Below are 27,872 nucleotides of genomic sequence, written 5' to 3' on the forward strand. Positions count from 1 at the left end.
TGGTGTCAGCAGACTGTCTTTTAGCCAAAACGTGATGGATGTCTCTAGCCACCTCTTTGCTTCCTCTTGATGAATTTCATAAACCTCTTAGGACACTTCCACAGTCAGCAGACCTAGGAGAACACATAATATTTTCTTTTTTCTTACCTAAGGTATTGTTATCGTTTTAGCTTTGTCTTCATTTTCCGCCTCTGCCTGTTCCCCTCTAACCTGTCCCCCTCTTTTATCAGCTATCCAAAACTTATTTTTCACTAATTTACTTCAGTGAAAGTTACAGAGGTCGGTCAAGAGTACGATGTTCATGCTGTAGTAGAGGTTATCGTCTCAGTGGTGAAACCAAGGACTCTCGTTTATCTTTTATTTTATAAAAGAGTAGGTAATTATTTTTATATAACAGTTTTGATATGCCTAAGAAAGCAAGCACACTGTCAGGTAAAGACTCTAAGGAAGGTCTGAATCTAACACCGGGACTAATATAACTCCATCTAAAGTCCACTAAAACCTACACCTGTTTTCACACCTTGCCTCATGTGACTAGGTAGTTCACTCTATATAGTTGACTTTAGTTTATTAGCTAACTAGCGGTCATAGCTTTGTAAGCCCTGAGGATAAAGAAAGATACAGAAAGGTGAAGTTTCTCCGGCTCGATCAAAGGCGGTCAGCATTAGTTGCTCTTTGGGGGTTCTTGCTCCCACAATGCAGTTTGTGGGGATAAACTCGTACAAAAAAGTAACTAAATAAGTAGGCAAGTAAGTTAGTAAAACTTTATTTATAAGGCACATATTATAAACACATTTTTACACACAGATTTCACTGACCAAAGTGCTGTAAATAAATTATTATATCTATTTATAAATACAGAGATGTAATTATTATATAATTATATATACATTTAAAAAAAATAGGAACATAGGATATTGAATTAGGAGGCCTTCAACAAAAAACAGCAAAAAACAACAACTAGAGGACAGCAGGGGATGAACAAAGTTACAGATATAATAAATGAGGGATTAGTGGGCAAAAAATGTATACAGGAAATGTCTTTGTAATCACGTAGGTTACCAGTGTTGAAAAATACTACCGTTTTATGGAGTCTGTGACAAAGTTGGTGAGAAGACCATTTGTCCATATTCTTAGTTAACATTCTTGTTTTGATTTAACCATATTTCATATGTAGTCTGCAACAGGCAAACATCTACTATCCCGGGTTTGTTTATGTTTTGCACTTTTACAGATTATATAATATAACATCTTGGTTTAAATCAATCCCTACGAGTTTGTTAAGTTAACATGTTATTTATTTCAGCTGTTAATTTGTATTGTTTAGAACTTACCTTACCTACCTGTCTTCCAGAAACAAAAGGAGGAAATGTAGTTTTACTTCCTGCTTTATAGCTTCTGGGTTCATCTGAGGTCACAGGAAGTGACCAAGTGCAGAAGGGGAAGAATTCTTGTAATTTAATAAAGTTGATTTTAGAGGGTTTATGGAGAAATAGATTTATTGTTGTACGATGTATTGATTACACCACAGAGTTTATGTTGCTATTAAAGAGTGGCAGTAGAGGTTTGAATATAATCATGTTCATCTTACCTACTGAATGGAATAGTCCAGAGGAGAAATTGTTTGGTTAAGTGGACTATTTAAGCAGAAGAACTCAGGTGTTTGAAGAGAAAGGTTCAGGTCAGGTCAGTCACAAAATGGTGAATAAATCGGTTGCTACACTGGACAGCATCAGTCTCCTGCACTTCTTTGACCGCTTAAGTCAAGTCCTACCACAGAGTCAAGTACCCAGGCTTGTTTAAAAACTTGTTATTGTGGTTAAAACTTGACCCTTGAAGTCTTTGGCCTTAAAGTCCAGTCAAGGAGTTTATTTTGGATGAATGACTGACCGACGTTTAGCCATGCTTTCCGTTACAAAGCACTGTGCTACGTCACAAATGAGCCATTTTAAAAATATTTTAACCAAAAAAGGACTGAAACTAAATTAGGAAGAAAAGTCAGAAATTTGAATGAAATGATGAAATGATCTGCTGATCCTGCATCAAGTGGAAAACGACAACAACAAAAATAAATGCAAATGGAATAAATGGTAGAAAAACGAGGAAAAGAGAGTTGTGTTGTTTGTATGATATATCCACCAGCTATGAGTACTAGACACAGTACATGTTCTCAGTAGGTTGCATCGCAACAAAAGCTTACTTGAATATACGTGATATTTCCTTGAACAATGCTTACAGTAACATGGCGTCACAGTGTACCACTACACGTTGTGTTACTTATACTGCTGTAGCAGTAAACAAAGAGATACACCAGGTCATCAGAAATAAGATTCTCATGCAATGATCAATTTCTTCAGATTTAAGATCTCATTTAGGGCTGTATGCATTGATTTAGGGGCATTTGTAGTGTACATGTATTATTTATGTTCTTGGAAACCTGCTAAATATACATAACATACATAACATGTTCCTGAGGGAAACATCTGCTTCTTCAGCTAAATGCTCCACCACCACCACCACTGTGTCCGCCTTCCAGAGCATGCAGCTGTTTTTATTTATTTAAGTAAAAACAGCTGTATGCTCATATTATGGCATACATTTTTTACATTACAAATTTCTTTCAGCTTGATAAGTCATGCTTTAAATCTCATTCAAGTCACATTTTGGGTCAAAATCTCTTTTTAGCAGTATTTCATCATGTTTATGAATATGTTGCACATCAAAGCTGAATGTAATATTTTGACATGAATATCATGAAAACATGGCTGTTGTCCTCATATAGATGAACGGCAGTGTAGGAAATGTTGCTGTGGATTTGATATGTTTCTATGGATTACAGCAGAATTAATTCAAGGTAACTGCGGACTCTATGAGTGACAAAGATAGCTTAAACAGTCTGTTATAACCAGAGTGGATCACTGATATGCCTGATTCAGATAATGTATATCTTTGAAGTCAGAGTAAAGTGCAGCAAACCTGGTGCAGTTCAATTCTACTGCATCTAGAAACAAAGCTAATATTAGTGCTCCAATACCTGCAGACCACAGCACTTGGAGGAGTCTCGAGGGGCTGCTGCTTTGTTTGAGGGTTCCTCTTGATATTTGTGTGCGGGTGTATGTGTGTGTTTGGATATGAGAGAGTGTGGCTTCAGGGAGGGGTGGTGGTCAGTGCGCTGGGTCAGAATGCTGGCGAGGTACTTTCACAGAGTTTCACTGATCGATAAGTGCTTTAAATAGGGACACAAATACCTGAACACAGCATTAATTTCAATAGCTGGAGCCGATTTAAGAAGGAAGCGTTTTTGCTGAATAGATTTGGTGGGTAGTAACCACACAGATGGACTGTAAGTGGCTTGAAAGGCCAAAAATGCCACTAAATGCCTTCCCTGGTGTTAATTTGCAGGTGTTCGAGAGGGAAAAGCAGACCACAAATAAGCACTAAACACACACACATGCACGCACACACACACACACACACACACACACACACACACACACACACACACAAAGTAAAGTGTGGAGGCTTTTTAAAATAACTTTAACACTGTACTCGTGGTAAGTACGAGTCTTGTGACATGCACTCCCAAAACAACAACATGCCCACCAGCTTCACCCAAACGTCTATGCAAATCAACACGCATTGGCATAACATGGATGTAGAAAGAATGTATTTGACCTGCGGTTGACAACAAACTGCACACTTAAACACACCGATTAGTGCAGTGAGTCACAAACTATAAGATACCCCTAGGCATGGATGACCAGTAGAAACTTGTGAAGTGAAATGAAGCTGAGTGAAGGTGACTTGGTTGGAAAACATACACAAGCAAGTGTCAACCAGTGCTGCTTTGCTGACTTTTATTTCATTAAAATTTCATTTGTCTTTTGTTTTTGTACAATGGTTGAAAATGTGGAGTGGGAGGGCAAGAGCTCGTTTTGGCTTAGAGTAGCGGCTCGTGGCATTTACCTGCCAAACTTTTTGCTGAGCTAAGCAGTAGTGCTTCAGCACACCCTGCTGGTGATGGCAGTTTGCTTGCTCTCCCCAAAGTTTTTCTTTATCTACCTATTTATTTTTATTATCCTTGTTAGTGCAATTCTTGCCATTAAGACTCGTTGATAATATCAGAACCCTGATCTTAGTATGAGGAATCAGACTGACACAGATTCATCCTGTCAGTGTTGGTTGTTGCTCCTTTTTTCTATCCCACAAACTTTCAGGTTGTCCAGCAGGTTAATTTTGGGACAAAAAAAAAACAGGAGTGTGTCGACCTGCGTGCGTGCGTGCGTGCGTGTGTGTGTGTGTGTGTGTGTGCTGCCTCTAAGGGATTTGTGTCCAACCCGTGGATAGTGGACAGCTTGCGGCTGGATTGATGGCGTGACGTCAGCGCGCCGCTACCTCTCCCAGAGGGCAGGATTAGTCGGGAGCGGCAGAGACAGCGCTCCGGTAATCTCCCGGTAATAAATGGGGGAGTCAGGCACGTTTGAAACTGCCGGTACCGAGTGACACCCCGAGGCCCCCTGAGACTCCGGAGAAAGTCCCCACACTTGCAGCACGATGGGTCGCTATGTGGCTCCGCAGCAAACCAACGCGCCCCGGGCAGGTAAACGCAGCAGGTAAGCTGTGGAGACGTATGGGTGAGCTTGTCTCAGGAGGATTTACACTGGCAAGGTGTTCACTGTCTGTCAACAACTGCTGGGGTTTTATTTTTACTGCAGGAGTCTTCCGTGTGTGCATGTGCACGTGTATAGGCAGCACTGGGGGGGATTATGGGTGGTTCCTGACAACTTTGCAGTCCGTGCGAAATTAGAGTAAAATACGTCAAATGAAATTGACTGTAAAGGATTTTTTTTCTCCTCCTCTTGCCTAAATGCTCTTAGCGTTCTTTTCGTGAACTAACACGCTCAGGCTGCTGCGCTGGACCTGTGGATGTCAGGGATGCAGGGGAGGATCACGAACTCGGTTGTTGACCGACCTACTGCTGCCAAGGGTATTTATGAGAGATTAGAGAAGACATCATAGGTGAATGGCAGACTGGTCTATCTATCTATCTAGTCTGGTTTAGTGTTTTGCTTGATGTGATTATGCTCTACATATTAAAGATTTTTCTTGTCTCTACCTGTCCCCCACTCTAAAGGCCATTGTTCAGTAGGGATTTATTTATTTATTTATTGAAATTCACTATTTAAGTTTCAAAGGTTTAAAACTGATGTCCCTCTCCCTCTCTCTATGACAGCAACTCAGAAGGGGGCCAGAATAAAAGACCACTTGTCACGTCATGACTGTAAAACTTACCTGCCTCTGGGCGTTTATGGTTTGGTTCTCACCTACTTGGCACCTGCCTCAGAATAACCAGATAACACCTACTTAGAGTCACAGGCAAATTTGTGGCCACCGTGTTACTTTTACCGCTACCGGTTCTTTACTGCCAGTTCACTTTATTTTGCGGGTCAATGTGAATAAAGGTCCAATTAAGCCGGTGATGATTAGTGAGCGGCTTCCTCCGCGGTCAGCGCGCTGAGATCAGAGACAGAGAAGGCTCAGGAGTTTTGCGCATGAAAAAAAAAACGAACGAAGAAGACTGCGAATGGTCCTTTGAATGGAGACAAAAGAAGACAGAGACGTTGTGGTTCTGCACCACTTGGGACGAACAGTGCGGTTGTGTGTGTGTGTGTGTGTGTGTGTGTGTGTGTGTGTGTGTGTGTGAATGGGCGGTGCGCTGACTTGGGTTGAGGGAGAGAGACAGTACCACCACCGGACACGAGAGAGAGAGACAGAGAGAGAGAGAGAAAGAGAGAGAGAGAGAGAGCGAGGGACGAGATTGTTGGTTGGAAACACACAAGGTGGATGATTCTCGTGCGTGCAGCAGCAGCAGCAGACACACCACCGTGCGTCTTTACGCTCAGAGATCACCCAGCCCTGATCTCCTAACCTCTCCTCTTTCTTGCTTGTCTAGCAGCAGCTTCACCTGCGAAGCCACAGCGGAGGACAGCGGAGCTTCTCAGCGGACACTTTGCTGACTGAGAGACGGACGCACAGAAACCTCAGCGTACTTTAACCATGGAGGAGAGTCAGTCGGAGTAGGGTAACTTACTACAACCTACACCATCCAAAAGCAGACTGTCACAAAGGACGCCAATCTTCAAGATGGCCCGATAAATTCTTAACGCCGTGCTTCGGAGATTGGATTGTCCATCTCTCAGTAGCGCACGAGACGAGCAGAGAGGCCGTTATTTGGTTATTTCAGTCTTCAGATGGACCGTGTGCCATCCGCACTTGCTGGTAAGATGCGCTGGATCACACTGGTGCTTGCTGGCTTGACTTTCTGGGGCAAAGTTACTATTTGTAACTGTTTCGACTACGAGGAGCCAGACTATGAATATTATGAGGAAGAGAGAGCGGAGACCATTGACTACAAGGACCCCTGCAAAGCTGGTGAGTCATTTTACTTTATTTTAGCTTTTAAATTTTAAAAGTAACACAAGAACTATATTTATTACTCTGGTCACGGTGATCCTGCCCTCCTACAGCTGGCTCCGAGGCGGCACGTGCATGTGTGTATGAGGGATGACAGCGCGCTTCTGCCAATAACCGCATAACCGGTGTCGGTGTCTGTGGCGATCTCGCAGATGCATGCCACGTGCATGCCACGGTGACGGTCACGTTCAGTCTGATGCACTTTTCAATGCACGCAAACACACAAACATGCTCACATTCAGCTCAAGCATCCCCCAGAGTCCAAATATTGGTGGCGCGCATGGATCGCATGGATGTATAGGTTTGCGCGCGTGTGCAGATGTCAAGTCAACTAATAACAGGGATAAAAATAACAGCTGGATTTACACAGGCGCGGATTCATGCGCGTGCACACGTGATAAACATTTAACATTTGTGTAGTTGTTGTGGAGTAACACCCTGATGTGGCTTGATCGCTATGAACGAGTTTCTTGTGTGTAAAAAATAAAAGAGACAAAAACTTTCACTGAATCGAAAATAAATGTGTCTGTTAAGTCAGCGAGTGGTTGCCAGTTTTTTAAAGTTTTATACAAAAAAAGTGTATTTTTTTAAAAAAAATAGGTCTTTTATTGGCTGGGGGAGGGGGGGGGGTCATTTTGGATTTTATATAGTCGCTCTCTTAACCAGTCCCTCTCCTCCTAGTTATTCTCCTCTGTTAGCGCCTGGACCATAACCTTTAAATGCAGTATTTGTTGGTGACCATTTACATATCCCCATTTTATTAAGGCTGGCTATGATGGGAAATGTTATAGACTGTTACTAGTGTAGTGATGACCAGTGGCAGCACCAGATAAGATACACCAGATAGAAACTGGTATTATTACGTTTTCAGCGGTGTGAATCATCCATGTTCTTCTGCTTATCCAATTAAGGGTTACGATTTTTGTGAAAGCCTCTTCCAGCTGTCCTAGCGCTAGAAGAAGGGTACACCCTGGACATGTCACCAGCCTGTCATATGGCTGACAGAGAAACAGACAGACACACTACCTACAATCAATTAAGAATCACTAATAAGCTAATATGCGCAGACAACCCACGGAGTCACTAGGAGATCATGCAAACACACAGAAAAGGCCCAACAGGCCAGTGGATTCAACTCAGGACGTTCTTGCTGTGAGGTAATGGTGTTTACCACCAGCCACTGTGTAAATTACTGTACGCCAAAGAATAATTAGATTAAATCCTTCAATCCTCACTCTTCTTATTATCTTGTACAGACAATACATCTTATGCTTCTTTTTTTACCTTCACTTGATGAAAACAAGTTTGTGCTGTTGCTCAAGTTATTAATTTTTAAATATTGATGAGCTATAAAATTATTACTTTTTTTTTTTAGGTTTTATGTTTTTGTTCATTTGGGAACAAAAATGATGGAGAAATTGTTCTGCAAAAAGGTGTTCCTGTAAAACAGAAGAATACATGTACCTCAGGGCTGATGAGTATATGCAAAGTGCCCTGTGAAGCTCCATCCTGTGTTGTGTTGGATGACCACAATTAACTGTGTGGTGGCCCTGGCCATTCTTGGCCACTACTTGGCTCCTCCCCTAATTGTCCCTGAAGTGCACAAACCATTAATAAGAAAAATTTGGCACCAAGTAATTGTGTCTTTGGTAAAAGGGAAAATGCAGTTCAGTTTCATATATAGAGCAGCAATTCATAATCCTAGTAGGCTCAAGGTGCTCGAGTTTGCTCCAAAATGAGAGAGAAAACGCTAACAACAGGACATATGTGTGTTGATCTTCTTGCTTTTAAGCCTAGAACAACAAATTTCATAGGGTAACTCTATATCTTTTTGATATATTTTTTAAGGTTTTTCTGACCCTCTCCTCTCCTCTCCTCTCCTCTCCTCTCCTCTCCTCTCCTCTCCTCTCCTCTCCTCTTTCTATAAGAGGGATGTTGGGATGGTGTAAAATAAATAAGCATCTTTTAAAATCTGAATCCTTGTTTGGGGTTACACCCTCCTGACTTTGTGTGTCTTTCTCCGTGTGTGTTTGTGTACATGCGTGTCCATGTGTGTTTTAGTGGTACTTAATGTTGTCTGTGATGACACATTGGACTGATAAGAACTCCACCCCAGAGCGCTAAGCGTCCGCACGCTGACCAACACACATTCTTCCCATACCAAATACACAAACCTGACAACCGTGGACATTGGCCAGTGTGTGTGTGTGTGTGTCTGCATGTGTGTTTGCTCATGTGCATGTCACACTGATCTCTATGTGGGTGATTTTTATGTTGACTCTGCAATCCCATGTTTCTGTGGCTTTTTAGCTATGCAAAGAACTTACCGTTCATTCGTTTTTTGTGTGTTTTGATGGGAGCCTGGCAGGTTAAAGGGAGTCAGTAAGTCTACGCATGTTTGTGAGACCGAGCGAGTCTTTAAGGTTAAAATAACTGAGAGAAAAAACACAGCGAATGTATTTATTTTCTGAAAATTTCGATGAACATAAAGAGCCTTCTATACTCAGCTGCTGAGGTTTCTTGCAGCAAATTGCATAAACACACACGGGCACACACACTCCTAATAATCAACACATACGTTCATCTTATAAGCCTTATAATTTTACAAGTGCCATTTGTTTTCAGGCATTTCTGTTTTATTGGACATTTGACAGTTGGCACCTTTTTACATCATTTGAACATGTATAGCTCATTTATATTAAATACTGAGTCCCCAAATTTCATTCTCCTTTTATTTTCTCCTCTGATGATATGGTTTATAATAAGAAAATGACAAAACCATCTCATCTCAGAGTCAGTGTAGGTTTTTTAAACTGTGAATCCAGCCCCACTGGTGAGGTATGAAACTGCTGTGGGTGGGGTGTGGACGACCAAGGTTAAAAAAAAATGTAATTAACTTGAATGATTTGTGCAGGATCGGATAAGTGGAAGAGGATGGATGGATTTGTGCAGAGATAATAAATATGAGTCTGGTGATGCAATGTTGATGACCTTCTCTAAAATTCAATTTGGGTCATTTTTTATTGTTAATAATTGCTAAAAGCTGTGCATGTGTGTGTAGTGGGGTCAATGAACTGATTTTACGGCTTCTGAAGGCGGAAATTTTTTTAAAGCTACTGGTGTGGAGGGTGCTCTGGAGCTTTGGCCTGTTTTGCATGATGCTCATCAGCAGATTAAGTTTGCTTATCTTCTCATTTGGCTCAAAGTTTGCAAAGTTTTCGTCATTTTATGGTGTCAGTTTATTGTTTAGATGCACAAGTCTTGGGCTAAAAAAATAACACTACTGTAAATACAAACGAGTAAATGATTCTGTTTTTTGTTTTATGCCTGCATCCTCACCACCTGATGTCTGTAACTGTTCCACTTAGTACTGTGTGGGAGCATGTTATTTAATATCTACCTGCACATTCTGAAATACAAGCTTTCAATATGCTAATCCAGCCACAGATACGGACACACAAATGTTTCAGTGTGAGCCTGCAGAGCCTCTGACAGACACACATGAGTGTCTGCTGATGTGCAGCTGAATTTAAACCCACTCGCACGCACACATCTGACTGTCTCCTGAGATTTTCTGGAGTAATCGTGTTGCAATTAATGCACTGACTTGGCAGCTATGTGCAGCTTGTAAGAAGTGGAAGCGCGACTCATTCCACGCCTGACCCCATGGCATCGGTCTGAGTGGTTGGTATTCCGCCTCCTGTTTTTGCTGGGAAAACACAAGGGGAATATTTGGCTGTCTGCTTATCTCCTCCGAGTCCCGCGCTGGTAGACAGGGGAACACACACTTCCATGCCTTTGTGAAGTGATTTCCCTACGCGAACACACATGCACACACACACACGGTACACACACACATGCTAAGCTCCCTCCATTCACCCGTGCTTATCTCTTCCTGGTTGTCTGCATCCTGCTACTCAGCTGGAGATGACACACATACGCGCACGCCCACACACACAAATGCACACACGTATGTGCCCCTACGCTCACTCAAGAGTCATTCATGCTTCCTTCCAAATCACTGTTCTCATAAAATCCTCACACACATCGAGTGAAACCTAAACAAACCTCGGTATCTAAAGGCTGTGGGTCTTTTCTTCAGGAGGAATCAGAGACATTACTACCTTTTCTCTACTTTAAACACAATAGTCGGGCATCGTAGGAGTGTGTGTGGGCACAATGTGTTGTTTTTTTATGGACACATCACTGAGATCAGGTGTTACAACACAAGACTTAAAAGATTTAAGAATTTTTTAAAGCAAAATTTGTTTGAGGGGTGGCACAGTGGCAAAATAGTTAAGAATTGTTGCTTGACAGCAAGAAAGTCCTAGCTTTGAATCCACCGGCTGGCACAGGCACATCTGTGTGGAATTTGCATATTCTTCCTGTGCCTGTGTGGGTTCTCTCTGGTGCTCCAACTTCCTCCCAAAGTCATGCATGTCAGATTAAGCAGTGAGTCTAAAACTCTGCCACAGTTGCCAACGTCTATATTTCTGCATTAACCACGCCACCCTGTCCAGGGTGTACTTCACCTCTTGCCCTTTGAAAGCTGAAATAGCCTCAGGCCTCCCACAATGCTAAAGTGAGTAAGCAGTTTGGAGAATAGATGAATGAAATTAATGAATGAAACAAAGTTGTTTATTCTCTGCATCATGTGCACCTAAAGCAGATTGCCACTGCACATAGTCAGGTAATATGGCTAGTTACATCACAGTCTTCAATTCAACCTTTCATTGGAGGGATCACCTCATAAACTGTTTCACATTGGCTGAAGCTGATTCAGATGTGATGGTAGAATATATAAGGTACCATACTACACTGTACTTTACTGTAAAATAACTGGGATCTGTTCTATCAGTTTCTCATTTTATATGCAGATAAAAGATACTGGCACATGGGATTTAAAGAACCATTTAAAGTGTACGCCACAGTCTGAGGCAATTGCGTTATGTTGTTCACCACAGAACAAGACGCAGGGTGTGCTTGCTTGAAAGTCTGGTGGATAGGTTTGTTTTAGTCAAGAAGAACAGCAGAAAGAGCGTCAAACAAAACAAATCCAAAATAAACAGGACACGGATTAAGTCAGACATACTGTAGCATGAAAAGGAGGAACTGTGGTGGAGGTTGCAAAGTGGCTTGCAGATGCACAGCAGGTGCTGTTATCAATTTTTGGGGAAAAAAATCTGATGTTGATATACATGATTGTACATAAATATATCCACGCAAAGTGTTATGCGTGTGTACATTTTCTACCTTCCGATGTTCTGCTAGGCCTTTACTGCAATCACCTTTAGGTGCTGCTTGTTTGTGGCTCTCTTTGTCATCATTTCCATAACATAGAAGCTGCTCTGTTGGGATGAGATCGGAAGACCGACTTGGCCAATCAAGAATATGGCCTTTATTTGGCTGGAGAAGCTATTGTGTTGTTTTTGCTATAAACTTTAGGTCATTATCCATTTGCACTGTAAAGCACTGTCTGATCAGTTTTGAAGCATTTGGCTAAGTCTGAGCAGAGAACATAACCCTGTACACTTCAAAATCTATCCTGCTACTTCTATCAGCAGTTGCATGATAAATAAAAAACACAAGTAGTCTGGTTGCACAAACAGGAATACATGTCGACGCCATAACGTTACCTCCAACATGGTTTATACATGACGTGGCATACTTTAATAATGAACTGTTTCCCCCCTTCTCCGTACTTTTGTTGTTGTTGTTTTTCTTAACAATGGGAATAATTCTATGGTTGTTCACTTTAGTTATCATCTATGGTGTTTCAGGCTTCCTTTTTTTTAAACAATGCACTGGGCTAATTATACAGATCTTTTATCTGCTTAATTTGTCATAGAAAGGAACAGGAGTTATAAAAGAGCTGTTTGTCAATCAATTTTTGATTTAATTTTGAGCCTTTGAAAATGTTGAGAGTGTATAATGAAATGGCTGTAATTCCTCAACAGTTAATGCTAAGCTTTTGTTGAAACCCTTGAATTAAACCTGCAAGTCTGCGCTTCAATCACATCTTTATTGTTTGATTTAAAACCCACTGTGGCACAGAGAGAAAGAAATTAGTAATGATAACCAATACAGCTGATTAGGACGAGTTTAACTCACACTTAAATTTTCTAGAAGTGTCCCAAGCGTACCTCAGATCCTGGGATTTGAACGCCTGTGCACGTATATGTTCGCTGTGTACTGTACGTGCAGCCCACCAAGTCGTGACATGAGCTGCAGCTACTGTTCATCCCTTCCCCCATTCATCGTTAGGAAGGAAACTAGAGCAACATGTGTATGTGTACATTTGGCACCGCGGCTGCCTTGCATCTGTGTGTGCTAGCGAGGGAGCAAGTGGTCTCACTCATATTATATTAAACAGGATTTTCCCGAGCAGAGTGCTCCTGCCACTGAGCTTCCGAAGTCTTCCTCAGGATTCCCGCCTCAGCACAAACTCTGCGGCCATGCCCAGGGCCGACTGTTTGTTCTGGAGCGTCATTGTTCCGGAGCAGCAGAAGCCATGAGTCAGCATCGCCTTCACATCGCCCACCTGCCATGCACCGTTCAATTATTAAATGTCTGGGTGCTTTTATGTCACCCAGCTTTCCCTGATGGTATTTATAGAAGCAAAAAAATAAAAAATACAAAATCAGACCCATTCACACATTAATGTCTAAAGAAAAGCCTCTTTCTCCTGGCAGTCAAACTTGTTTTGTTGTCTAAGTATTGTAGAAGGGAACTCCTCCCTACACTCCACCTGCTCCAGTTGCGATCTTTGATGCCTAAGCAAGCTAACGCTACAGGAAAAAAGTGATGACCATATGGCTGAGCTAGCCTGTATTGTCACCTGTGGCTGAAGACAGATACGTTTAACCAAACCAGATAAAGAGAAATATCTTTTTGAGTTCAGATCTCTGACAAAGATCTCATTAGGATCCTTATGATGTCATAAATTCTGGTCTTTAATTGCCCCCATAGATAATCAGCACTGTTGAGATCAGGTGACTGTGGAGGGCAGTTCATCGCACCTCTTCTTTCCTCTTCTTTCCTCTTCTTTGGTCTTCTGCTGCTGTACGACTCCTTGTGGTGCTGCTTCTCCTTTGTAAAGAGTTCACCAAACGATGTCTCCATTTCCCTCTCAATATCATACTGCTTAGGGGAATTTGAAGCACAGCTGATGGACGAACAACAGCTACAAGTTGATTATTTTAAAAATTCCTCTGATGTGAGTCAATCAATTCCGCCTGAGTCTCATGTGAACGCTGCTCCACTGGAAAGATTTCATGCCTTCACTTGATTTATGCACTGTAATCTAACTGAAATCCAACTTCAAATGAAGTTACTCATCCGGTAATTGAAACTATGTAGTCACACCTGGGTTCAGCTATCTGCGATCTCAACAAGAACAACATTGTTCTCTGTTCTATGACTTTCATTTGTGCATTTAAAGGCCAGTTGGCTGCTCGTTCCCTGGGTGCAGACCCGGGGCACGCCGACGGGAAACCGAGCCGTAATCACGTCCCGTCACAATGTCTGGCCAAACCCATGACCCGCTAGGGAGGAATCCCAATGTCACAGTAAAGTGATTAGGGAGTTACACCAGCTCTGTAAGCGCATGCGTCATATGATATCATGTTATTCTGTCTCATACCAAACATGTCTTTGCGCGATCTCGCTGTCAATTTATAGTTCAGAGTTCTAAGTGAGCGAGGCCTTGAAAATCTTTTCATTCATTTCAGATTTAATTATACAGCAGCCAGTTCACAGTCAGGTCACAGCCCATTTAAGGTCAATACCTTAGAAAAAGAGAAAACCCCCTTTGAGCAATGAACAGTGGAGATAAGGTGATTGAACCATTTACTCAACATATTTGTGCTCTTCTACACTTTACCTTCCATCCATAGCATTTTATAACATTTTCTTCTTTTCCCTTTTGATCTCTTGGCATAGACTACTAGCAATATTTACTGAAAAAACTAAAAATAGCTCCACTTGGACAAAAGCTCCTCTTAACTGGATTTGTTTATGATCAGTCTGGACTTCATTCCGGGTCATTTCAAATGTCCAGGTGTGTGCCTCACGGCCCTGCCATCTGTTTTCAGCTGTGTTCACGGATGAAGAAACTGTGCTTATTCTAATCTCTAGACAAACACACACACACACTGTGGCGCAGGTAAACACAGTGATGTGTCAGTGTACAAGTGTGTAACTGGGTCTTTGTCAGTGTCTGGGACTATATTTACGTCTGTAAAAATATATAATTAGAGTTTGCGTGTTTTGTATGGAGTCAGACCTCAGTGCGACTGGTGATTTTAAAGTTTCTAATTATGGCTTCAATTCAGTGAATACTCACCAACATACTGTAAGTACCCTGTTTTATTCAGGATTTTTTCTATTGCATGTCACTCTTGTCTCTTGCCTCTGTGTCTCTCTCTTTCAAATCTACTTGCAGCAGGGTGTGGGTATGAACATTTTTGACTTTTTTTTTTTTTTTTACCAGTGATAGAAAAACTGCAGCATCTCTTTACATTCCAGCACCTTGGCGTAAGTGCAGTAGCTCATCATTATTCCATCTTACACTCAAAGAAGAATAGAAACGGCCGTTTCAGTTTCAAGTGCTACTCAAAGTCATACTTTGCTTCGCAATGGACAATGGGGGCTTTGGGCAGTTTGGTTTCACAGCAGTTATTTTGGGTTTCGGGATAAAAAAAAATCCATAGAGACAATCCATGTAGCATCTCCAGGAATTTCAACACTTTACAATTTGTGTTTGAATCTAATGTTCGATCAGAGTGTTGTGAACGTTATGAAGGTTGGTACGTGGGCTTGTGTCACACATAGGCTTTGACACAACCCCCCTCTGTGTACTCTGTAAAGGAAGGCCAACTTGAAAGTGCTTTAAATTTGTAATTTTTGGAATGGTCATGGCCTGACTCCTTTGGTTGGTAAAATCAATCAAAAGCTATACAAGACTATAAGACTATTTATTTATTTATGGCCTCTGCAGATATTAACCTGGGGAGATCTATGGTTTCAATCACCAGTTTCAAAACTTACTGAATATGGGTTTTTTTATTTGCAAAGTTTGTAAATTAGGAGTAAAATAGATAATAAGAAGCAAACTCACCAAGGCAGCTCACTCTCCAATATTTACCTTTAAAGGAAATATTGCATTTTGTATAAATTTATTTGGGTTTTTAAATTCAAGAAGTTTGTAGTGCAGTAAAAGTCAGATAAGGGATTACAGGTATTGATTTGTAAATGATCTGACATGAATAACTTGATACATGTAGATATGATTTTCTATATGCCAATATGTTTTTGATACAAACAATGGCAGTAAGAAACTTTGACTTTCAGATCAATCTGTTGATGTTGAAGAAGAGGTCATAGGTCAACATGATATTTTAACTCTTTATATGGTACTTTATACATATTGACAATACATACTGAATTTGTAAGATTCATAGTTTCTAAGTCATAAAGCTTTTTGTCAGCTTGGTAAAAAAAAAATCATGGAGCTGATTTTAAAGATCTTGAGCAGTGTCCAAGTCTTTCAGTCAGTTCCACTTGTCGTGCCTAACTTTAAAAGACCGAGATGGTGATGGGCAAAATGTCCAAGTTGAGGTTTCAAAATATTAGTTGACAAACCAGTGGAGGCATCTATATCCATTTTTTAATCTTTGGTATCACCGTTGTCTCTTACAAGGGAACATGGAAACCTTGAATTCATATTAGGCTTTTTTATGTAATCATATTTTTTACAAGGCAGCACAGTGGCACGGTAGTTAGCACTGTTGCCGCACAGCAAGAAGGTCCTGAGTTCAATTCCAACATCAGGCTGGGGTCTTTCTGTGTGGAGTTTGCATGTTCTCCCCGTGTTTGCGTGGGTTCCCTCCGGGTACTCCGGCTTCCTCCCACCGTCCAAAGACATGCAACTTGTGGGGATAGGTTAATTGGATAATCCAAATTGCCATCAGGTGTGAATATGTGAGTGCGAATGGTTGTCTGTCCCTGTGTGTTGGCCCTGCGACAGACTGGCGACCTGTCCAGGGTGTACCCCGCCTCTCGCCCTATGACAGCTGGGATAGGCTCCAGCGCCCCCCGCGACCCTGAAAAAGGATAAGCGGAAGTGAATGGATGGATATTTTTTACACTTAAAAGATGATGTTAGCTTCCAGGCTCATTGATATTTCCCCTCACTTTGCCACTGGTTTGCTCTACTACATGTTTCAGTTAAAGCCTTTGAAAAACAAGCCAATATGATTGGCTTCCATTCGAGTATTTATGCACAATCGCTTTAGTCTTGTGCATAAATTCATCACACAGGCTGCTTGCTCATCCGGGACTTCCTTTAAAACAGAATAATTTATAGCAGAGTCGAGTTTAAATCGAGGCTGAGCCTAAAGAAGTAAAAGAATTTGAAGCCAGAGAGTGAAGTAATGCTTCAAAATATCAGGAGCGCCAATGGGTAAATCAAAGTGTGATAATCCAGTTCTGACCAATGCAAAGGAACTATCTTCAGCTGCTCCCTTATTTCCCAAGGGGTTACCACTGCGGATGGATCCACATATTTCATTTGGCACAAATTTTATGCTGGCTGCCTTTCCTGATGCAACCCTCCTGTTTATCCGGCACTAGGATTACACCAGCTTGCGACCCCTGAGGCTGGGTTCATGTCTTCTCCTGGTCTAGAACTGGGAATCTTTCACGTGTAAGGCAAATGTGGTAATCACTACACAACAGAGCATACACACAGTATATATTTTTTTTAAAAAATGCATAAAACAGGTTCTTTACAGTATAAACACAGATTTCCTTCTTAACAAAGCTGAGGTTTCAATAGTGAACAGGTATTTGGGTGGAGCACCAATTTAATAAATCCACTTCATAAGCTCTCAGCTCAAAAGCATGCCGTATTGTAACTCTTTGAGGCCTGCATTTTTGGTACTTTGCCTCATCGTGACCTTTTCCGGCACCATCAGTGTTGAACTGCAGCACCTGCTGTTGGTCGCGAAGGGTTAAAGTAGATAAAGCAGCTTGCACAATGATTAGTTTTGGAGAAAATCCTCAAACGGGGCCGAGATAATCTCTTTTTTAATATAACGGCACGTTTGCAGCCACATTTATATATAGCATAATAATATCACACGAGTGAACGGGCTCATATACATGCACATTCACACACATGGATGCCCACATCTTAGCCCACCTACACTGTGACCTTATATTTGCTTAATGAGGAGCTTAGTGAAGTGTGTGTATGTGTGTGCGGTCATTGTGTATGTGTGTTTGTGTTAGATACACCCCAGTGAGTACAGCATGAGTGCAGAATGCAGTAGTGCATAATTGTATACTGTCACAATGTACAGAAAAACACCTGCTACATTTATCACAAATAACATTTAAGCAAACAAATTTGTTTTAAAAACTCTGTTAATCTAGCTGCATTTTCACCATCTTAGTTTGACAATGTCTTATGCGACAGATTAAATATCTTGAGAACTAAGTAGTTTACTTTCTTCCCTTGAAAGCTGCTGGCGTCTCCTTTAAACGAGGGCTCGAACCCTTTTTAAAAGCTTTAATGAAGCCTCCAGTCTCTTTGTCTTTTTGGAAACTTTGCACAATAAATCCATACCGACAGATGCGGTAATGAAGGTATTCTCTGGTCACATATGCAATTTTCAATGCCTGAAACGCCCCTGTTGTTGTTAGCATAGCTTTTAGCAATCCCATGATGCCTTGTTTGGTTGGAACATGGCCATCAGTGGCTGTGCTACAAACCTGCCAAGTAATTAAAAGGGCTAACTGGACATCTGAGTTGCAACTCATTGCATGGAATAACAGCAGATTGACCTCATTCTCTATAGACCTGCACTTTCAGGGTAGTGATAGCATAATGAATAAATCAGCATAGATGCAATGAATAATATGTACATTCTCCTTTACACGTGTCTATAACATTGTAAGCTGTGTGCTCAGGGTGTGTTGAGCATTGATAGATATACATATTTATTATTCTGGCTATTTTTTAACTAAAACCTGGTTGTTCTGAAAACAGATGGTACGTTACAAAGCTGAAGCCAGACAAACATTACTACACAGGAAATAATCACTTCGATCTATAACTTCATCAGTTATAGTTATGGGCTTGTTCTCCACCTCTTTGCACTCGCATTTTGAGCGTAGTTTGTTTTGCAAAAAAGAGACAAATCATACATCAATCAACATTAAATATGCATTTCACTGATAGCATTAGGATTAGTATTATCATTCCAGTTTGAATGCTGTTATCACAAAACTCTACTGGGAAAGATAATGCATTGAAACATATCTGTGGCAGCACTCAAATGAACATGGCAACGACTGCTTCAGTGAGTGTTTAAACTAGTTTAAGAGAAACCCAAGCAAAAACAAAAATCTTTTTCATCTAGAGATAAAAAAAAAATCATACACAACCATAAAAGTTCAGGCAGGGAAATATAATACATGACTAAAATAGGGCAGCCATTATTTTTTATTTAAATCCTAATTGAATCGCATTGTGTTATCATTGTATTAAAAGCTCATGTTTGATTACTCTTTTGCATCAGTGTGTGCGTGCTTTGTTCAGATGACAGTGAGTGACGCTCGCATCTGTTGGACATTTGCTGTCAGGCTGCAGAATTACTTGCAGAAAGCTGACTTCAGCTGTGTCTGCTTGAGAACTTGATCAATAAGACACAAAGCAGTCTAGCTGCTAGCTGGCAACATGGTGGGCTGGTGGGGTGAATACGTGTGAGTAGTGATGCCTCTACCTCTCAGACTATGTTTGGTGCATTACTGTTGTGTGTGTGTGTGTCCCTGTGTGCTTCTCTGTGTGTTTGCTGCAGTGCCCCTGCTGAAGGGCGAACAGTAAGGCCCTGGTCAGCATGATGTAGACCTCCTGGGACGTCCTGGGGTTTTTGGATCAATACCTTTCCTCCTGCATCTCCCTGCATCACTGTTCTCATCCCTCCTCACCCCGTGGCTTGACTTTGGGCTATTTATGGTATCTCTATGGATTAACAAGACCCCAACAATCAATGGGCCAAACTTACTATCACTGTACTCCCCCTCCACTTCTCACTTTGTATCTCTGCTTGTGTCAGCTCCTTTTCTCTGGAAAACTTTTAGTCCTTATATTTTTCCTTTGTTGTCCTGAAATGTTCAGAGTCAAGAGAAGTGTAATCTCAGGACACTGTCACATTCACGCTGCCCCACAAATAGGAGCAAAAATGAAGGGAAAGTCTTTTTCCAATGCACATGCAAGGTGATGCAGACTGTGTTTGTACGAGGATTGTCACATTGTCCTTTTGCTGTTGAAGTAGCAGATTTAAGTCGATTGTTTGTTCAGTTTTTTTGTTTTTTCACCCTTCTGTGGCTCACTATGACAGCAGAGAACATACTAGAGGAAAACTTTGTCACCCACAGCAATTTGGCGTCAGAAATAACAATCCTAATAGGCCTATCCAGACCACATCTTAAAAAACGTGCTGGTGTAATTGTGCTGTTTTTGCGACTTTATGTGTCGCACCCAGATCAGCCTTTTAACATAGTATTAAACCTCTTTTTATATATGTTTTTAAATGGTTGTCCTTTCAACCAGGGATTAATACAATCCAGACTCTTGTTATTAAATGCCCAGGGAAAAAATATATTTAAAGGGATAGCAGAGTCTGTTTTGCGTTCACTCTTGCATAAATAACAGAGCTGCAAATACTCGAAAAATGACAGCGAAAAGTTTGATTAGTACCATTCATGACAAATGAAAAATGGGTTTTCCTAAACAAATCTCTTTCCAAGTTGAACTGTGCACAAGCTGTGTGACGTACTACCCTCATTAAAAAAAAATTTGTAAAATTATAATCTGTTGTTGTTGACTGAAATAAACATTTCAAATTCAATTCAAAAATTCAAAAAAAATTCAATTCATTAAAATACCAAAAACTGGTTGGTCATCTCTGTGGAGTTCAGCATGAACCCAGTAGCAACCACCACCTGTAGCTCAAAGTTAGAGTCAGATTTAGTGAATCATGAAAGATTAATTAAAGAAAGACTGAAAATAATAAATTTTCCAGACTTTCAGAAGTTAAATTCTGATGCTTTTTGTTGCTGTAGACTACTTTGGACCATTGTGCGAACAAAGCCAGCTGCTGGTCATTTGCGGTGATCGTTGCTCTCTCTCGATTGTACAATGTGCATTTGGTAAATTATGTAATAAAAGCAGGGATTACCATGATGTTTAATAAATGCATATCTTCGCACATCTACTTCTTTTACTGTTTCAAGCTACCTCCACTGTTTATACTAAGGCAGCCTGATCAGATGCTGGCTCTTTCTGGTTTTAAAGGTGACTTTTTACATAATATATAAAAATAAACACATTGCTTCACATCCAGCTCTAATTTAGATTGCTATCCTTCCAATCTAAGCAAAATATAAAACACCACTGAGCCACACACACTCCCAGACTGCATCTGATGTTGTTATTCATAAATCTATGGACGCTGTGGTTTGCTCTTCTCTGTAACAATAGTGCCGAGTTGAGCACAATGGCACCCTGACCCCTTTTCCTTTAGCGGCAATCCCGATTAGCTAAGTGACAATCTTCTCCCGTGCCATTGTTAGTGTATTAGTGTCTTGAATCCCTGTGGAGGCCAATAACTTAGCTCAGCTAATCACTCAGAGATGACTATCGTTCAGTTGTCCATTGTTACAAGCTAGCGGGGTAATTGTGTTTACGTGTGTGTCTATGTGTATGTGTGTGTGTTGGACTGAGGTGATGAAGAGACTGAGGAGGGAAGGTCTATTACAGTACGTGCACTGCAGCTGTTTTTGCCGCCGTGTAGCTTCTCAAAGGTATCAAGGTATCACTGCAGCTCGCCTGTAGACGTGACATTTGAAAAATCGAAGCAGCGTGCTCCCTGACGGTGATGTTGGATTTGGTGAAGTTTTTGATTTGTCCTTTTCATGTACAAACATAGATTAATGATGATTTTTTTAAGCATGCACATTTTTATCTGTTTTCAGGGTCACCCTGAAATGATTACACTTTATGTTTTCTCATTAATCTCATTAATATATCAAAAAAATGAAGCAAAAACAGGTTTTTGGACTGCTTTTTAATGTCAGCATCATCAACATCAATCTGTTCTTCTCAGCAGGATGGTTGAAAGGAGAATGAATGGGGAGTGAAGGTGCACAGCCACATACAGGTCCTTTTTTCAGAAATCCTGCATTTTATTCATGGAGCTTTTAGAGATTTAGAGATTTAGGAGTTTTCCTTGTGTTTTCTTGGCTAATATGTTGTGGTTGTCTTTTGTTGAAATGTAAACAACAAAATGGAGCGCTTGAAGCTTGAAGCTCCTAAGGAAGCACAGACTGGAGCCACCCCTATTTTGCATTTAGAGGAACCCACTGAAGTGGTTTGAGCATCCGATCGGATGTTTTCAGTTTCATTAAAAGTAACTGGTAGAAGATCACGAGGTAGCCCCAGAACAGGCTTGATAGATTATATCTCATTTGTCCAGGAAAAAGAGAGGATGTCAGTGGTGCAAGGGCAGGAGCAGAGAGAGTAAACAGCAGAGCAGTGAGTTGTCTGATTTCAGGCCACTGTAACATCCACTGTTACCAGTGTTGAGGTTACTTAATTACTCCCTGGAGAAAGTAATTCGTTACACTACTTGTTACATTACTTATACATTACTTCATAAGACGACCTGAAATGCATATAAACCATAGCCCCACATGCTAACACACCAATCTCTTAATGAGGACACACACTTTTTTTTTTAACAGTGTTTAAATTTGAACATAAAGCGAAGTTTGAAACCAGAGCAAAGAGACTTCAAAGTTATTGCCACAGTGATTATACTGTAGAAACATGTACAGGTGTAAAGGAGGCTTTAAGCCTGACTGCCCTTCATTGTCTTTGTTACCTGTTCAAATTCAGGCTCTGGCTGCTTGGAGGGGTCAGCATGCACTCAACTTTAAGGCCATTCTTGATTCTTGACTAGTTTGTGTTAACGTGCTGTCTGTGCAGCTGCTTGTGGAGAGCTGATGTTGTATTTGCAAGAAAAAGACACCTTTCATATGTTTTTCTTTCCATTTGCCCGGCATGCAACTGAAGAACCTTTGTAATGAAAGTGATTATGTAATTGTAACTGTAATCTGATTACTGAATTTAGTGCAGCAATGTGTTACATTATTGTGTTACTGAAAAATGTAGTGTGACACGATTAGACACGATTAACATGTTTACACCCAACACTGAAGATAGCCGTGTGTGTGTGTGTGTGTGTGTGTGTGTGTGTGTGTGTGTGTGTGTGTGTGTAGCAATACACAGCTGCTTTGATCTCTGAGTTTATATCAGATACAGATTTCTGTATATTAGAGCAGAGGTTCTGGCAATTGATTGTAAAGCTGTGCAGGAAGTTAGACAGTTGATTGCCAGAAGGTTAAATTAAGTCATCACTTCAAAAGTAATAGATGTCACTGAGTAATTTCCTGGTATGTGTGACATCTACCTTAGCAGCTGCCCAGACTGTAACAAAAGGATATTTGTATTTCCCTAATCCGAGAAACCACGACCACTGAACTGGAGGTTGTAATGTGTCAAATACTTTGAACATGAATCAGACTTCAGAACAAATAAATCCCTGCTGTAACAACCTTCAAATGTTAGTTTACAATAGGACTACAGGTACATTTAAGTTCTTTCTGTTCCCATGTGTTAAATAAAAGTAGAACGAAACAAACATTTCCATTTCCACTCTCACAAACTGTTGTACATGTGGTGTTTGAAACACAATATTCCGTTTAACTTGTAATTAACTTTTATTTTTCATTATTCATTGTTTTTTTTTTTGTTTGTTTTTTTAATGCAGCCATATATGATAAATGACACTACTTTGAGTAGTGACATTTATCATATATGGCTGCACATTACAAATTATATATAACAGGGCTAGCCAACTCCAGGCCTCGAGTGCCGGTGTCCTGGAGGTTTTAGATGTGTCCATGATCCATCACAGCTGATTTAAAGGGCTAAATGACTCCTCAGCATTTCTTGAAGTCCTCCAGAGGCCTGGTAATGAACTAATCATTTGATTCAGGTGTGTTAACCCAGGGTGCGATCTAAAACCTGCAGGACACCGGCACTCGAGGCCTGGAGTTGCCTACCCCTGATATATAACATGACATTGAACATCAAGAATTTATTAACTACAATGCTTCTGGAAAAACACCTCATACATATGAACCATTATTAAAACTGCTATTTAGAAAAAGGTGACCTCAGAGTCTGAAAGGTCAGTACAAACTAGCCTTAAACCAACATTGTATCTCATGGCCAGCAGGGGGCGACTCCTGTGGTTTCAAAAGAAGTCTAACTATATAAAAGTCTCTGAGAAAATTATCTCACTGCTCACTACATTGATTACCTGTAGAAACATTTTTTCTTGTGAGTTTATGGGCTCAATTACAAGTTTAGCATCTTTTTTAAATACAAAATGAATTCATAAATCATGATCGTGATTGCAATAGTCTCACCTTGACCTGGTCGCGCAGGTGGCTGCTTGTACTTCATCTTGGTTCTTGTGGAGGTTCCTTACTGTTAAAAGGGAGTTCTTCCTCCCCACTGTCGCTCAGTGCTGCTCATAAAGGATCATCTGATTGCTGGGTTCCTCTCACCCATATTGCCCTTACCTTCCAGTATAAACCACTTTAATGCAACTATGGTTATGGTTTGTTGCTATATAGATATGACTGAAGTAAACTGAATTACAGCAGTGTAGACTTTGGGAAGGGGCAAACCTGTGATTGGTAAGTTACTACTGTCTATGTGTCCAGTGTCCCTCAGCCTCTCACTTGTGACATGGTCACCGTCTCTCAAGTTGAGGCATCAAAACTGAAGTTCACAAACTTCAGAAACATTGTTTTGTTCTTAGTTAGATTGCTGTGCTGTAAAATTAGCCGGTACAACATCACACTCTTTGGCTCCTGTTGGTCTCAAACTGAAAAACACATTTGTTACACTTCAGCACATTGTGATTGTGATCATGGTTTGGCTTTGTGTTTGAACTTTACAAGCATGCACTAAGATGGTCAACAGAAATGCAATCATTTTCACTTTTTATAACAGTATTAGGATTTGATAATAACTGGAAACTGTTCTCTTACTTCCAGCTGTATTTTGGGGTGACATCGCATTAGATGAGGAAGACCTGCGCATGTTCCAGATTGACAGGACGATAGACCTGACACAACACACACACATGCACACACACTCTCGACAGGGGCACACGTCTGGTAAGTGGACTCACTCTAACTGTGACTGTTTTGTGTTTTCTTTGAAACTCTCTCATCACCCATCAGTTGCAGAGTAGAGTAGCTTGAAAAGGAAGGAAGTAAACAGGAGGTCACCTGAGGACAACAGGATCTGTCATTGTCTAATTTTTCTTTGCTTTTTTTTGTTTGCCAGGTGGAATCGAGGAACATGAAACTCTGAAGAAGAGAGGGTCTTTATACCTTCTGCTAGAAAGAATACGTAGGTTTGGTTTTGGTAAGCAAACTAAAATTCATCACATGCTGTTTTTCAAACTTTAAGGATCTTCATGAAACCTGCTGAGTCTGCATGATGGAGTCATTAATGTTTATGGAACTGGATGACCAAGACAGCCTATTGGTTTTCTTTTCAAGCAAAATTTATTTTCCCCTTGAAACTGCAACCAAGAAAAAAACAATAAAGACACAGTAAAGCATTTAAGATACATAAATTAGGCTACAGTCCCAGTGAGATAAACTTTTTTTCTTTCAATTTAATAGGAATCGTGGTGATATGCTGTGTCATGTGAAAGAATTTTCACAGGACATTATACAGTCCTGCAAACAACTAAGCACACCCCATGATTCCTTAGCTAGGAGAACCACCTTTAGCAGCAATAATTTGGAGTAATCATTATTTGTATGACTTTATCAGTCCTTCGCATTGTTGGGGAGGAATTTTGGCCCACTCTTCATAACAACATCTCTTTCACTTCTTTGAGGTTTGTGGGCATTTTGCTTATGCAAGCTCTCTTAAGGTCCCACCACAGATATTTCAATCGGGTTGAGGTCTGGACTTTGACAGCATCATTACAACGCCTTGATTCTTTTCTTTTTCAGTCATTCTTTTGTAGATTTCATGTGGTGCATGAGATCATTATCCTATTGCATGACCTAATTTGGGTCGAGCTTTAGCTGTCAAACAGATGGCCTCACATTTGACTCTAGAATACTTTTGAATACTGGAGTTCGTGGTCTACTAAGTGACTGTAAGGTGTCCAGGCTGTGTGGCTGCAAAACAAGCCCAAATCATCACTGCTCCATCACAGCGGTGACAGCTGCTGTGAGGTGTTTTTTGGTGATATGCTGTATTTGGTTTTTTCCAAATGTAGTGCTCTGCATTATGGGTAACCATCTTCCTTTTAATTTCATCTGTGCAAAAGACATTGTTCTATAAGTTTTGGGGTTTCTCCTGGAGAGCCTTCTAAACAAGCCATACTTGTTCTCTTTCTAAGTGTAACTGTCATGAACTTTAACATTTAACACGTTGGGGCCTGTAGAGTCTCAGATGTAGCTCTTGGGTTTTTTGCAGTCCAAGCATTGTGGGCTCACACTTGCTCATGATCAGTTACTTAAGTGCATTTAATTAGCAGCACCTGGCTGCTATTTCAACCCTTAATTCCAATAGAAGCAGTAAGGCTGTACTACATTTTTCACCCTCTGCTTCTGCAGTTTAATTTTGCTTTGTGACACAGTGGAATATGTCATGTTTCACAGATTGCTGTGAAAGCTCTCTTTTTCCACATGGCTGTAACTACACCATAAACTTTTATGAGGGCCCACTCATGAAAACCAAAGTCATACCACAAATCAGTGACTGATTTTTCTAGAAGAAGCACCAAATAATCACATCGTAGAAAGTAACAACCATGGTAGCTTGTTAGAAAAGTGCCTTTTCCTTCCAAGAATCCTCAGACAACTTGCTCATCTTTCTGGGATTATTTTAAATTGAAATTTCATCAAACCCTAAAAGCCTGTTTTGCTGTTTAGGCAAATGAAGTGCTTCACAATGAGGAAATAGAGACACCAGAAGCAGATCTAGAGACTGAATCCATTACAAGTTTACTTGTTTTCAGTTCTTCCAAGTGTTGATAGACCTGACAAAGCTGCAACACAACCTCTGGTCTACACACTGATATCTGGCACCACTGAAAGTTTGCTATACTTTTATTTTTTAGAACTTGACTCAATGTAAATGTAAAAAGCTGCATTGCATTAGCATAACTACATTATGTCTGTTTGAGTTTTATTACTGTGGGCCTTTAAAACAAACTGTGAAAGGTCAAATATAACGAGAAGCATCATTATCCAATACTGTGGAAGCACATTTATGACCTCATATTTATAACATTTATTAGGTTTGAACACAACACTTAATTAACTGTGGCTTTTCCTCTCACCATTCTGTTAGATTATCTCCCCAAAAATGACAGCAAGGGAGCTGCCAGTCCAAAGAGCCAAAGTGGGAAAGCTGGAAAGAATGGAAAGGTTGTGAAAACTCGTATTCCTCGAGCAGCCACTTCCCGAGCGGAGAGGATATGGCCTGGAGGAGTCATTCCCTACGTCATAGGAGGAAACTTCACTGGTAAGCAACTCCGCTGGACGGCAGCCCGATCAGCAGTAAAACACACACTCATGAGTGATTGTGTAAAAGGAGGATGTAAAATTTGTGTGTTTCAGGCAGTCAGAGGGCCATGTTCAAGCAGGCCATGCGCCACTGGGAGAAACAGACATGCGTGACTTTCATTGAGAAGACAGATGAAGAAAGCTACATAGTCTTCACCTACAGACCCTGCGGGTTGGTTTGGAAATGTGTGTCTGTTTGTGATTGTGTGTGTACCTAGAGTTCACAAGTGACCTTGTCACACAGAGAGACGATGTGGTCACTCAACAATAGCTCTACTTTCCTTCCTGTCCTGCTCCTGTTTCCCCATCCCACCAATCACGGCGCTCGGCTTAAGTGTTTGTATGTTCGTGCAGTTTTTTTGTTCATATTCTGCAGAAGTGCATTGTTCTGTCGAGTGGCAACACGGTGGGTCAGAGTGTGTTTGTACAGTGGTGACACTTCAACTGACTGGATGGGAGGTTTTAGGGTGCCTGAGATCAGGGCATTTATCGCTCTGAGACAGTGTTGTGCACATGGTTGAAAGAGTAGGATATCCAGCTCCAACTGTGACTTTACAGAGTTGGTGTAAAAATGACTCAGAAACAATTCTTATTTAACAAGTATTAATAATGTAAAAATGCAGAATCCTCACTCGTTCCAGCTTTTGCTTATATGT

The 27,872-nt window shown here is 40.8% G+C and overlaps 1 protein-coding gene across 10 annotated transcripts in view; it reads left to right on the forward strand.

Annotated features, from left to right (window-relative positions):
* The first annotated feature begins 4,383 nt into the window (after positions 1 to 4,383).
* tll1 (tolloid-like 1) overlaps positions 4,384 to 27,872 on the forward strand; it is a 60,839-nt gene continuing 37,350 nt past the window's right edge. For 2 of the 10 annotated variants that reach the window (XR_014874556.1, XM_085162805.1), the window contains exons 1-5: positions 4,994 to 6,432; positions 24,673 to 24,795; positions 24,968 to 25,048; positions 27,002 to 27,175; positions 27,271 to 27,388. Coding sequence is in view for 9 of the 10 variants with exons in the window: in XM_085162805.1 (XP_085018931.1) it covers positions 6,252 to 6,432; positions 24,673 to 24,795; positions 24,968 to 25,048; positions 27,002 to 27,175; positions 27,271 to 27,388 (677 nt within the window). In the remaining variant the exon portion in view is untranslated. The other 8 variants (XM_085162810.1, XM_085162806.1, XM_085162809.1 and 5 more) reach the window with 8 other exon arrangements.

Source organism: Neolamprologus multifasciatus, chromosome 6 (assembly GCF_963576455.1).
Source record: "Neolamprologus multifasciatus chromosome 6, fNeoMul1.2, whole genome shotgun sequence".
Lineage (NCBI taxonomy): Eukaryota > Metazoa > Chordata > Actinopteri > Cichliformes > Cichlidae > Neolamprologus > Neolamprologus multifasciatus.